Source organism: Canis lupus, chromosome 3, assembly GCF_011100685.1.
Source record: "Canis lupus familiaris isolate Mischka breed German Shepherd chromosome 3, alternate assembly UU_Cfam_GSD_1.0, whole genome shotgun sequence".
Lineage (NCBI taxonomy): Eukaryota > Metazoa > Chordata > Mammalia > Carnivora > Canidae > Canis > Canis lupus.
Genome location: NC_049224.1, coordinates 13,056,208 through 13,070,426, shown reverse-complemented (window position 1 = coordinate 13,070,426; position 14,219 = coordinate 13,056,208). Strand labels below are relative to the sequence as shown.

At 43.4% G+C, this 14,219-nt stretch overlaps 1 protein-coding gene across 16 annotated transcripts in view; it reads left to right on the top strand.

The window, feature by feature from the left end:
* The first annotated feature begins 10 nt into the window (after nt 1-10).
* CAST (calpastatin) overlaps nt 11-14,219 on the top strand; it is a 111,672-nt gene continuing 97,463 nt past the window's right edge. For 9 of the 16 annotated variants that reach the window (XM_038532283.1, XM_038532279.1, XM_038532278.1 and 6 more), the window contains exons 1-2: nt 11-164; nt 13,521-13,583. In XM_038532283.1, coding sequence (XP_038388211.1) covers nt 90-164; nt 13,521-13,583 — 138 coding nt within the window. In that variant the 5' untranslated portion in view covers nt 11-89. Of the gene's footprint in view, nt 165-1,483; nt 1,642-13,520; nt 13,584-14,219 lie in introns of those variants that run through there. The other 7 variants (XM_038532287.1, XM_038532286.1, XM_038532285.1 and 4 more) reach the window with 2 other exon arrangements.

Sequence of the window (14,219 nt, the reverse complement as noted above, 5' to 3'; positions counted from 1 at the left end):
CGCTCGCTCGCTCGCAGAGCAGCCCCGCCCGGGCCTCCCTTCGCGGCCCCGCGGCGCCCTCCCGGAGGCAGCGATCCCGCGGCCTCGCCATGTCTCAGCCGGGCCAGAAGCCCGCTGCCTCCCCGAGGCCCCGGCGCGCTGCCGCCGCCCGCGACACCCAGGAGGTGAGTGGCGCCCCTCCGGGAGCCGCAGGGCCGCGCTGGGGGGAGGGGATCCGAGCCCCGGGGCCCTGGGCCGCCTCCTCGGGGCGTGACCCGCGCGGCCGCCTGGCCCGGGCGCCCTCGGGGCCGGGAAGGGCGCGGGGCTCAGGCTCGCCGCCGGGCAGGGGCCGGAGGTGACCAGGGGTCCCTCGGGCCCGGCCCAGTGCGCCCGGCGAGGCGCGAGCTCCACAGGGGGCCGGGCCGCGTCGGGGAAAGTTGGGTGGGGAGAGGCGGGCGAGGGAAGAGAGGGCTGGGGGCGGGAGTTCCTTCGAGGCCCCCGGAGTGGGGGGAGTTTAACGAGCGCGGAATCCCCTCTTCCGCTTAAAGCCGGGGCTGCAGGGCGGGGCTGCCCCGAGGAATAACACAGCCACCCTAGCCAGCCTCGCGCCGCGCCGGGCGGGGCGGGGCGGGGCTGCCCGAGGAATAACACCCCTACCCTAGCCAGCCTCGCGCCGCACCGGGCGGGGCGGGGTCTGCGGGGGCGGGGCCTGCGGGGGGCGGGGCTTCCCCGAGAACTAGCACAGCTACCCTAGCCAGCCTCCCGCGGCTCCGGGCTGGGCGGGGCCTGAGGGGGCGGGGCCTGCGGGGGGCGGGGCCTGCGGGGGCGGGGCTTCCCCGAGAACTAACACCCCTACCCTAACCAGCTTCCCGCGGCACCGGGCGGTGCGGGGCCTGAGGGGCGGGGCCTGCGGGGGGGGCGGGGCGGGTGTGGGGGCGGGGCCTGCGGGGGGCGGGGCTTCCCCGAGAACTAGCACAGCTACCCTAGCCAGCCTCCCGCGGTACCGGGCGGTGCGGGGCCTGAGGGGCGGGGCCTGCGGGGGGGGCGGGGCGGGTGTGGGGGCGGGGCCTGTGGGGGGGCGGGGCTTCCCCGAGAACTAACACCCCTACCCTAACCAGCTTCCCGCGGCACCGGGCGGGGCGGGGCCTGAGGGGGCGGGGCCTGCGGGGGCGGGGCTACCCGAGAACTAACAGCTACCCTAACCAGCTTCCCGCGGCACCGGGCGGGGCGGGGCCTGAGGGGGCGGGGCCTGCGGGGGCGGGGCTACCCGAGAACTAACACAGCTACCCTAACCAGCTTCCCGCGGCACCGGGCGGGGCGGGGCCTGAGGGGCGGGGCCTGCGGGGGGGCGGGGCGGGTGTGGGGGCGGGGCTTCCCCGTGAAATAACACCCCTACCCTAGCCAGCCTCCCGCGGCTCCGGGCGGGGCGGGGCCTGCGGGGGCGGGGTCTGCGGGGCGGGGCCGCTCCGGGTGCGCCCAGGTGTCGTGCCTCCTGCTGGCTGCGGGCGTCCCGAGCGCAGAGCCCGCCAGCTCCCAGGCAGGCGAAGTGGGAGCCCCGCGCCGGCCGCCCCGCACCCCGCGTCCTCGCCGAGCCCTCCGCCACGCGCGGCTCCGAGCCCACCGACTGTGGCCATGGCATTCGCAAGCTGGTGGTACAAGACGGTAAACGCGAGCGATCGTGCCTGGGCAGGAACGGGAAGGGGATGATTGCTCTGCCTTTCCGGGAGTGCGGATGGATGAGTGCTGTCCGGACTGGGGCTGGGAAGGGGTGGGGACCACATGCGACCTCTTCCCGGGACTTCAGGTTGGGCTCCGGGAGAGGCCGAGACTCACCCTGCTGTGGTATGCACCAGCGCGCCCGGGCGTGCGAGTCCGTGTGAGCAGAGATGCAGGAGGCCCTGCTTGCTCTCGAGCTGAATGGGACAGGAATAGTTCCGGGAGGAATTCCGCCCCTGGATGCGGATTCCCGAATGAACTCAGCTCGCAAGAGCCTAGACCTAGCGTTTTTAACTTGTGTGCAAAGCTCGAAACTTTTAGAGAAATGTCCTTGGACATGCATTTTCCAACACAGAGGAGGAGAATGGGGGGGCAAGAGAAAACCCAACACTCCAAGGAGCAGTAGCAACCGAGATCAAGAGCTTTGTTGAGAATGAGACGGTGAGAGTTAGAGCGATTCTGTACTTTTTTTTCCACACACAAAAAAAATAAAATAAAAATACACGAATGATGTGTTGGTAGGTGAGAATCAAAATATTTCTATCCCATTGATTGATGTGTGAATTTGAAAAACTTAGTTTTAAGTACACGTCTTTCTCAGCATGTGGTATTGGGAAAAGCAAGGTTATTCTAATTAGACACGCTTTAGAGAGAAACCTTGTATGGAAATCAGTAAACTGTCACTGATAAGCCAGTGGCCATTCACTGAACACCTACTATGTGCCAAGTCTGGTCCTAGCCTCTAAGTACACAGTGGAGAATAAGATAATAGTTCTTTTTCTCAAAGGGCAATGAGTCAACATTTCTGAACCTGTTTCCAAATCTGTAAAATGAAGGTCATAATAGGCACCACGTAAGGGTTGTGAGGACCGATTAGATTCATGGATCAAAGTACCCACCGTACCCATAGACTTTTAATGATTGGGAATTACAGTTTCCCTAAAGATATTTCTTTGTAATTGTTTCCCATTACATTTTCTGGGCTTTTAAAACATAGCATCTTATTTATGTGCTGAAAGCAAAAGTTTGCTTTGAGTCATTATTGTCCCAAGGTTCTTATCAAAGTGCACCACAGGAATTATCTGCAAATATGGATGGCAGTGTTTCAGAGGTGACATCAGACTTCTCTTTCCAAATTCATGATTCCCTAAAGGAAATTCCCTCAAGGAAATGCTGGAATATTTGAAGTAGTTTAAAACAGTGCTTTTAACTTTGTTATGTTTAGGCATCGTCTGTCATTTTGCTAAGATCTCTCTTATATTCCAATTTGGGAACTACCATAAAATTTTTTTGCCTCTCAGGATCAGCAAATTGTCTGTGATCAGCTTTGATTCTTCCCAAACCAATGTCATCTGAAAGAAATGTGGTGTGTCACATATGTAATTTAAAATTTCCTAGTAGCCACATTAACAAAAGCAAATACAGGTGAAATTCATGATAATAATATATTTTACTTAACCCACTCTATCCCAAACATTATTTCAACATATAATCAAGGTACAAACTGTTGAGGTACCTTAGATCTTTTTTATATTAATTCGTCAAACTCCAGTGTTCATTTTATACTTAAATTGATTCATACTTGGCTACATTTCAAGTCAAAAGGCATGAGTGGCTAAGGGCTATAGTATTGGAAGATATAGCTCTAGACATGCATGGCTCCTAACCATTTTTGTCTGTTGGCTATGAGGGAGTGATTACAGACTGTTCTGAGAATTAAATGAAAGCTATAGACCATTTTCCCTTAGCAAAATACACAAACAAATACACAAAAGCTCACCCATAAATCCTCTAAAGGTCCACAGAGCCAATTTATAACACATATATTTCACATATATATAATATAAATTGTAATATACAATAATACGATATATAATTTAATTATATAATATATACTCTGTAATATAATGTAATTATATAGTGTTATATACTGTATAATATAATATGATGGTATATACTACTATAGAATAATTATATATAAATGTACGATTTATATATAATATATATGTATTTTTATCATATATATCATATATATATCATGCATATATGTATACATAATGGTTCTGATACACCCTATAATTTAATTATCTTTACTAGGACCCTTTAAATACTGAAAAAGATTGTGAACGACCTCACTTTAAAAATCTAGGCAGAATAAGATAAAATAATTAAAAGGTGTATCTATGATATTTGTTTAAGGGAGTGCTACCTATAAAGCCAGTCAGTGAAACACAGTACAGTGTATATTTCCACACTGAATACTATCAATATTATCAATCTTATCTTCCAAAGAATTATGTGGTTGTAGGGAGAAAAAAACAACTTTAAAAAGCTAGATCTGAAGAACATCCAGTGAGCATCATAATGATGAAGCATGAAAGAGAATAAATTCAGTTGACATCAGTAATCACATTCCTGAGTCATAAGTTGACTCGATTAGGCCCTGTTAATTAAAGGTGTTTCTTAGCCTAATTAGACCCATGGGCCCAGTGGCAGCATGATCAAGGAGCCCAGTCATTTGGGAGGCCCCATCATTGTGGCCATCCTGGGAAGAGTGTCACAAGCCTTCCATGGCAGGACAGACTACTTGGCTGCAATGACTTTTAGGAGTAAGGAATGCAAATTATAGAATTTGCAAAAAGCACATAGACTTTGAATATTTGGGAGAATGGAGGTCGGACACAACTTTCCTCTTTTGGATGACAGTTTCTAAACTGGTTTGCTTCCCATTGCAGATAAGATTTTTAAATCAGGAGTAACATCTGATGATATTGTTCTTTCATCAGTTTGGCAATTCCCAGAGAGTAAATTATATTCTCCAAGCGCTTTTTAAAAAATGGCACCGCTTGCTGGGGATGGAAACCTGGGTGACAATTTGAGATTCTGAGGTAGGCATTTAGTTCTAAGTAGGTTGTCTGGTGTAATACAAGAGTTCTCTTAGGAGCCCATCTTTATTCTTTTCCTTGACATTTCTTGTTTCGTCTATTTGTTTTATTTCTGTGGTGGTAGAATATACACAACATAAAATTTACCGTCTTAACCATTTGTTAGTGTAAAGTTAAGTGAAATTAAGTACATTAATTTTTTTAAGTTTTATTTGTTTAAGTAATCTTAAGTACACCTAACATGGTATTCAAACCCATGACCCCAGGATGGAGGGTAGGACGCTCCACCAACTGGGCCAGCCAGGCGCCATGTGTGAATTCATATTCTTGTGCAACCATCACCACCATCTATCCCCAGAACTCTTTTTATCTTGGAAAACTAAACTCTAAAGCCATTAAAAATAAATCCCCATTCAATTTACATATATCCACTTGAATACATAGCACTGTATTCAAGTATCTGTGTTCCTTTTTTTTCTTGACGTGTTCTATTGTAAAAAAAAAAAAGTGTATCAGGTATCTTTCAGTTAAGAAAAATGTGAAATAACTCCATCCAATGAACACTATTTATGTAAATTGACTTCTCAGATGGAGGAGACATTTATCCCAGGGAGAAAAGGAGTTTATAGTTAGAGTTTCCTTTAAAAAGTATGGAATTAAAAAAAAAAAAAGTATGGAATTCATTTTGACTGTTGAGAACTCATAGAACATAAAATGATTTGGTAAAGGGCAAAGGGCAAATGTGTTCATAGGTCATTATTGTTCACCTACTATGTGTCAGCTTCTGGAAAGAGTTCCATGGACCTAGCAATTGTGTGGGTATTCATACTTGATCTTTTCTTGCATTTCTCATAGATAAAAATCACAAGCATCATAATGACTACTACAAAAGCAGCAAAGTAACTATGGAAATTCTCATGGCATCTTCTTTGAATTCAAAAAGACTTACCGCAGGTAGATCCCAGAAGCTGAACTTGGCAGTGAGACAATCAATGCTACTTCTGAAAACTGAACAAAAAGAGCATGTGCCCTTAACAGTATCATTATGACTTATCCATGAGAATGTTAAACTGTTAGGAAAAGCGTATATTGGAGTTTAGGTGAAACATCGAGGTTTCAGAATTATGGCCATGCATTTAATCCTTAATATGTGTCTTTTATATGAAAATCCCAAAGACCGTTAACCTATAATTTTAGAGTTTATAGTAAATGTTTTTAGAGCAACAGAGAGATATCATGTATTAACAGGGCAGATCTTTTATTTGCTTATATATCTTGAGTAATTATTCTCTATATAATACTTAGCACATGGTAGCTACTCATCAATTTTTTAATTAAAATAAGTCAACTCTATTCTCTATGAGTTTGGAGTTTTTAATATGAAAACCAAGTGAATGGCTAGGATATTGCCTTTGGGTAACTCTGGGGAGATACATATGCTTGAGATAAGAGGCTTCCAACTTTTTCAAGACTTTTTATCACAGAAGAGAGGATAATATAATGAATTCCTATACCCATCATCATTAATCATTATCAACATTGTAATGTTGTGCCACTCTTCCTTTATTTAGTTCCCAGTCCCATGGACCCCACCCAACACACATACATACACGCCCACATACACATACATACACCTCTCCCTTCCAAAGTATTTTATTTAATTTATTGTTTTTCAATACGAGAGAGAGAGGGAGAGAGAGAGAGAGAGAGACAGAGCGCGCGCGTGAGCACACATGGTGTGAGAGCTATCGTGAATGTGAATGGGATGGCGAGAAGATGGGCTGTGGGGGTAAAGGGGCTGAAGGAAAGGGAGAGAGAGAATCTTAAGCAGGATCCACATCCAGCTCAGAGCCCCACGCAGGGCTGGATCTCATGACCCTGAAATCATAAGATCATAACCTGAGCTGAAATCAAGAGTTGGAGGCTTAATGGACTGAGCCACCCAGGCCCACCCCCCAGAGTATTTTAAAACATGGGAAACTGCACATTTAAGTGTCATGCCTGTGACCAACTTGGTGTAGATTGCTTGGAAAAAGAATTCTCTATTCCCTATGTACTTTGTTTCCCTAGGTGAAATATGGAAACGTGAGACTAATATAATATACAACCATAATAGATAAAGTACCGAACACAGATTTATCAGATGAACCTGGTTGCTTTGTACTTAGAAAAAATAAGAAGCTACATTCTCTGCTCTAACATTTATAGCCTTAGAAAATGAAACCTTTAAACCTTTGCTTACGTCTCTTATTCATTTTACTGTTTCATAATTCAGTACAATCCTGTTGATGCCAGAGGAAAACCAGGGAGTGGAATAACTTTTATTGTATTCTTAAAATGAGCTAGGCAGTGGGCCAGGCTCCTCATTAACAGCTCCTTTCAGAAATATGTCAGCCCTTGGGCTAAGTACTATCAGTTTCAATTTACAAGTAGAAAACAGAAAGGTTAAACTGTGTGCCCAAGGTCACATAGCCTTTCACATCCAGGCTTTTTCTGTCCCATCAGAGTTTGTCAGAGAAAGGAATGCAGGGAATTGGTTACCCAGGTAACGGAAGAGGCTGGGAAGTCAACTGGGGAGGGTGAGGCATCCCAGAGATAAGAAATATCAGGAAGCTTCTCTCATTACTACGCAGGAGGGAGCTGGATCACCCTGGGGAAACTGGAATTACAGTTAGGCCATCCTGCAGGAGACACTACTACAGTCTCCTAGAGGCAGAAAGGAGGGGGAAAGACCACCCACTCACCACCTCCAGTCTCCTGTCCCTGCCTCCCAAGCCTGAGGTCATCCATCCCAAACATCCCAGGTCCACTGGTCCACATAGCAAGGAGGAGCTGGGCCAGGGATTGGGAGGAGTGGGGGGCAGCATGTGAGGAATTCACCTGAAGGCAGAGAGGCTCCCCAGGGATGTGGTTTTATAGCAAAACCAGCTTTACATCTTGGGTCTTGGTCCTTCTGTTGTTGGCTGAACATTGCTGTTTTAGCAAGCAGAATACATACAAGAATAGATTTTAAGGTATTTTGCTGGAAATACCAATTTACGTGTCATCTTTTAATTTTTCAAGTCTTTTTTTTTTTTTTTTTTTTTTGGCTTCTTTCTCTGAACAGAGCAAAAGTACTTCTCAGGCAATGCTTAGAGGTTTATAGAAATAACACTCATTCAGTCAAGAATTATTTGTCACACCCCTACCACAGGACCAGAAATATCAGAATATAGTTTACCATCTGGTGGGGAAGACAATCCTACACTTAGGAAGGAATCAGGAGAAAGAGAGTATAAAATAAAGTGCTAATTTGTTTGTATAAGACACTAAGTAAATCGAGGCTAATGAACAGATATGAAGATAAAACAGGCCATAAATAGGGCAAGGCTCAGAACTAGTCGGGAAATGTTGGTGTGAGCACAGGGCACTGTGCTCCTTCCTTGAGCAATCAGAGGTTACCCAGAGTCGCCCCAGCCGGGCTGGCCAGGGGAATCTCCTGGTGGGTGCTACTCAGTGAGGTGATTGGAGGAGCAGAGCCCTCTGCTTCCTGTCAGGGTGCACACATATCTCCTCCCAAAACCACTTGTCTCCAGTCCTAGCAGCATATCGGAATCTGCTAGGAAATCTTAGGAAAATGCGTCTGTGCTCAGGCCCCAACTCCAGACAAGCTAATATCCTACACTCTGGCATGAGTGTTTCCAAGTCTCCTAGGTGTTTGTGACCCACGTTTGAAGGATGAGACCCCCACATACACGCCCCACTAAACGAGGGCTTTCTGATCCTTAGACGGGACCGAAAGGAGCTTTTCGGACCATACGCAATGTCAAGGCAGTGTGAGAGCTGAGCTCTGTGCACAGGAAAGTCCAGAGGGCACCAAGATAAGCTCTTATTGCTTCATGATTTTGCCACAGCTATTGCTGGCATGCAAATATTGATCTCTATGGCCTTGCCTCCAAGTTGAAGAAAAAAAAACTTTCGAGCTCTTTTCAAATAATCTTTGCTGTTTTTTTAAAAAACAATTTTATGTAAGTATAATTCACAAACTCTAAATTCACCCATTAAAATATACAATTCAGTTCATTATTTTTTAGTATATTCGCCGAGTGGTGCAAGGGTCACCTCTTTTTTTTTTTTTAATTTTAGAATGTTTCTGTCATCCCCTTAAAAGAAAATTCTGACTTTTTTTTTTTTAACAAAGCAAAGGCATTTCAGAAGCATGCTAGCATTTGGTACTTTCTCAGCTGGGCTTGCATTTGCAGAAGCTCAGTTTTTTTCTGTCTTCTTTCTTCTTTTGTCTATGTGTGGAAGTTTGCTCTGTTTTTCTTCTGTGTTACATATGTTCTTGTCTGTGTGTCTGTCAGAGTGTGTGTGGGCAGCGGTGGGGAGGGTGCCCCGATGCTCATTAGCACCAGCGCTCAGTTGGGGGAGCTCACAGGCTGCCGGCCTGACTGCTCTTGGCTCCTGGTGATTTCCTGACAGGTTTATGGGTTTGCCCAGATTTTAAGCATAACAATTCTGTTTCCTCCAATGAGGAGAGAGGACAGCTATACTTGCCAAATACACAGTGATCCACGGGGGTGAAAACAGTTTGGAAAATTATTTCTTTTTAAGGGAAGACGGTGAAGTCCCTTATCTGCCTTTTCCCTGCTTCTGAACTCCTGCCACTCATACCACCACTTTCATTTTAGCTCCATGATGCAATTTCTACTGCAGCAGGGTTAGTAGCATCCTGCTCTTCCTGTCTTTGGCCTCCAGCTCCTTATAGGATTGAATTTACAGACAGGACTGTTTGATTCATTTTAGAAAGCAGGCCAGAATGGAAAGGTTCTGTTTTGGTTTGTTGCTTTCATTTTAGACTATTGGATTGAGATTTTTCTTGATGTGAATCCCAGGATCTCAGCTAGCTTTTCACTCGATCCAGAGTAGCCCAGTCTCTGGCCCACAGACTATGATCTGAATATGTGGGATGATGGAGGAAGGCCTCACCTTTCAGATCCTCAATTTCTATATCCATAAAATGAGGTGACGGCGTGTGCTCTGGAGTTGCGGTGGCAAGTGAAGGGGATCCCTTAGGGGAAATGGTTAACACTGGGCCAGCACAGAGTCAACAGATGCTTAGAACATACTCATTTCCTTTCTCTGATCTAGAAAAATCTTCCATGGATTTATCAGTTTTGTGGTTTGCTTCCCTTTCTGGACCTATCGTGCTTGTTTCCTCCTCCGTGCTTCTCTCACCTCTCCCCACCCTACCCACGGTGCATAGAAATGGACAAAACTTTCTCTCTTCCCTCTTAGGCTTGCTGCAGGTTCCTAAGCTCGGTTGAATCTGACAAATCATCCCCAAATATTTCACTGCATCAGCTCAGTTATGTAGAAAGTGCTCAATTATGCCATGAAATGCATAATGAGGCACTTGGCCTGTTAACTCTACTGAAATGTTAAGAAAAATAGCAATAAATTTTAAAAACTAAATAAAAGGGCAGCCCCGATGGCCCAGTGGTTTGGTGCCACCTTCAGCCGGGGGCCTGATCCTGGAGACCTGGGATCGAGTCCCATGTCAGGCTCCCTGCATGGAGCCTGCTGCTCCCTCTGCCTGGGTGTCTGCCTCTCTCTTTCTCTCTCTGTGTCTGTCATGAATAAATAAATAAAATCTTAAAAAAAAAAAAAAAAACTAAATAAAAAATCAGGCACCTTGAATATCTCTCAGTGAGAAGATAGAACTGATTTTACATCAGTAATAGACTGCTGAATGTTGAATAAGCCCCCAGAAATGGTCTGGACAATGGTTCATTCATAAAGGTGCTCTTCACTAGAAATTGAATGGTGTTTGATAATTTTTGTTAATTCTCTTAGAGTGATGATGATGATATTGGAGTTACTTGGGGAAAATTCTTCAATTTTAGAAGATGTTTAGTGAAATGTTTAGGGGTAAAGTTTTGGGATATTTACAATTTACTTTGAAATGCAGGTACAAACACAAATAGATCTGTCTGTAGTATACACAAATATGGCAAAATGTAGCAACAATGTTAATAGTTGTTGGATCTAAGTGGTGAGAATATTAGTGCTCATTGTATTTTTCTTTTAACTTTTCTGTGCATTAGAAAAATTTTATAATAAAAAGGTAGGTTGGGGCACCAGGGTAGCTCAGTTGTTAGACATCTGACTCCTGATCTCAACACAGATCTTGATCTCAAGGTCGTGAATTCAGGCCCCGTGTTGGGGCATGGAGCCTACTTAAAAAAAAAAAAAAATAGCAAGCTAGAAACTTGGAAAATATAATCCATTAGATTCCTAAAAATTGTTCTCATTTGATTGTGTTTTTTTTATGTCCGTATACTTTTTTTTTGTCCGTATACTTCTGTATATTGTAAAAAAGCTTCCAACTGAGAGCAAATATTTCTTTTGAAATTACAAAATACCAATTCTTAAGTACATAATTTCTCTAAGTTGTCATTATAACTGAACATTTTAAAAAGTGTTTCTTATATATATCCCTCCCAAACTATTTAGAACCTACCTAATTTGAGGGATTTTGAGTGTTTAAAGGGAAATAAGTAACTGACGGTGTTGATTAATCTGGAGGACTGAAGTTTTGAAATGCCCCCAGGAAATGACTTTTTCAAAACTTCTATGTTTATTTATTTTTTATTACTTTTTTTTTTTTTTTTTTAAACTAAGCTCTACTCTCAGTGTGAGACTAGAACGCATGACATTGAGATCAAGAGTTTCATGCTCTATGGATGGACTGAACCAGAGAGTGGTCCCTTTTAAAAATTTTTAAAGAAAAATATCTATCTACCTAAATTTTAGGGAGAAAGGGCTGTCTGCACATTTACTGTAGGGTAATGTATCATAATATATATTTGCCACATGCACAGGAAGCAGACGGGGAGCTTGTGGAGAGCATGGGACCTTTTTTTTTTTTTTAAGATTTTATTTATTTATTCATGAGAGAGACTGAGAGAGGCAGAGACAAAGGCAGAGGGAGAAGCAGGCTCTTTGCAGGGAGCCCAGTTGTGGGACTTGATCCCAGAACCCGGGATCACGACCTCAGCTGAAGGCAGATGCTCAACCACTGAGCCCAGGTGCCCCCAAAAGCATGGAACCTTCTACCAGACAAGAACAAGTGCCTCTTGAAGCTTTTTCATTTGTAAAGTAGAATACTAATACCACCTGACAGTAAATGAGGTGCTCAGTAGGCTCAGTAAAACAGTGGATTTTTTTGTTTTTAGTGTCTGTCTCTCATCGGAAAAAGATAGGGAATTGGAGCTTATAATGAGCATGATACGGTTTACCAGTTTTGGAAGGAGACAGATTGGGTAAATTGGTCATTGTAGGTCTATCTCTCTTAAATTCTATCTGCAAATGGTTATATATGTGGGCTTTAGCATTTTTTTCCCCAGATTCATTAACCACTCAATACTGATTGCTCTCAACTGTGGATAGACAAACACTAGACTAGGACATCAAGGTCAAACAGGCCATGTACAGGGCTTCGGTCACAAAGCTGTTGCAGCCTGGCTGCTATTCAATGAGTGGATTCCACTCGCTGATCCATGGCAGTGTTACATCTTGGGAAGAATTTTCCACACGCGAAAGTGATCTCCTCCTAGTTTTTCATACAGAGAACTCTTTTTTTTTTTTTTTTTTTTTTTTCAGAGAACTCTTAATGAAAGGTTTCATCCATGTGTCTGATATTTCTTGGGCTCTTGTTTTAATTAAAATATATGTTGCTATGACTAAAGGAAATATTACATTATTCTATTTAGCATTGTATAGTGACAAACAACATATTGTATGTAAGTCAGAAAACCTGCTTTGCAAACTTTTCCCATGTGGTAGATATGTATCCTTAGGAGAGCTCACTGAATTCTTCTTACTCTGTTTTTTCATCCCTAAAAATCACATAAGCCTCTTTTTTTGTATCAAATAAGGATGTGTATGAAAATAAATAATAACGAATGGTATAAATTATTATTATTATTACTGTAACTACTACTCTTCTTAATTCAAATAATTTCATTGATTCACATATCCATGTTATGATTCTGCTCTAGGTAATGTAGTAGGGTTTTATGTTTTGGTTTAACTGAAGATGGTTGGGATTGATCCCAATGGAGAGTTTTTATTTCCTTATATTTAGGTTCTTTTTTCCTCCACTTTCTTGCGCATCCCACAATGTGCAATGAAGCAATTCTTTGTAACCTTTTTCAGGAACATAATTTTTTCTCTCTCAAAAAAAAATTCAATAAATTTTATGGCTTATTTTATCTTATCATCAAGACAAATGAGCATGTGATCTACTTGAAGGTTTTATGTACCACATAAAAATACTTGCTTTCATTCCCACGGATCTGGTGAGAAAAGTAATTCTGTTTCTGGACATAACGAAATCCTAAAGCCATGGTAAATGGAAGTTACGGGTATGATCTCCCTTCAGGGTGTATCTTCCTGCATTGGTGAGTCCTCGGATGGAACAACTCTGGGGAGCTCCCCAGAACCATCAGAAGCGATGGTGGACTTGGAATCTGCGGTCCTCCCTCGAGCCCATGCTGAAATGAGGCTTAATATGGCTTGAAGCTCAGCTTGGTCCTTATACATGACATCTCCCTGAGCAACCACATGTCTCCCACGCTGGCAATTTGGGCTTTAAAATTGTGTGAGGCATTTTGTAGGAGACGAGATGCCGCCTTGGAATCACCATCAGATCTGAGTCTGGCTAATTAGAGACTGACTTTCTACATCGCAAATGAATGTCTGTAGCTTCTCTTGATTTTTGAAAGCCACCTATGTCGGTGTAGAATTATCAGCATTTTCAGAAGGAAGATTAAAGGGGTCCTGTTTTTATAGGCTACATATTTAGCCCTTTGGGATTAAGGTCACTATTATATTATCTTGTGTTACCTCCTTCTTTTAAACCTTATCTTTCTTTCTTTTCTTTTTATATTTTTATAGCATGTCAGCGAAAAAACAAGTGGATCACCTTCCAAGTCAGGAGAAAAGAAAGGAGCAGATGAGGTAATTCCCGCAATACCGGGCTTTCCATTTCTCTGGTTTTTAATCATGAATTCTACTTGAAACAGATAATGAGGTTGTGTAGAGCTCCTTACTGGAACATTGGCAAATTTAGTCTTCACTAAGATTTTATTTAAGAATATAAGCAGAAATCATTAAAAATTAATAAAAAAAAAATAAAGTGCTCCCGGGGAAAGAACCTTTAGAAAGAGTTTTTATTTAGGAACAGAAGCCAGTTATTGAGGGTGTTTTCCCTATAGGAATTGCTGAACCTTAAATGTTTTGTTGGTGACCATGGCAGATTTAGAGGAGGAAACCAGATGCTGTAGGGGAAAAGGAAATCTTTTTTCACGAGAGAGCACTATGAAAGAAAGATAGAGCCTGGATTAACCCATTGTTCAGGTTCATAAACAAAAGGAAGAGAGAAAGACTATTGGATCAATTCTGTGGAAACAGTAGTAAAACCAGATCTTTCCAGATAAGTTATCTATCAAATAATCTACTATTTGAAAGCTATAGTGTTTCTTTATTCTTCAGACTAGGAAATAATGATTTTGGATGTTATTCTCTATTAATATTAATCTATTAGGGGATCCCTGGGTGGCTCAGTGGTATAGAGCCTGCCTTCGGCCCAGGGCG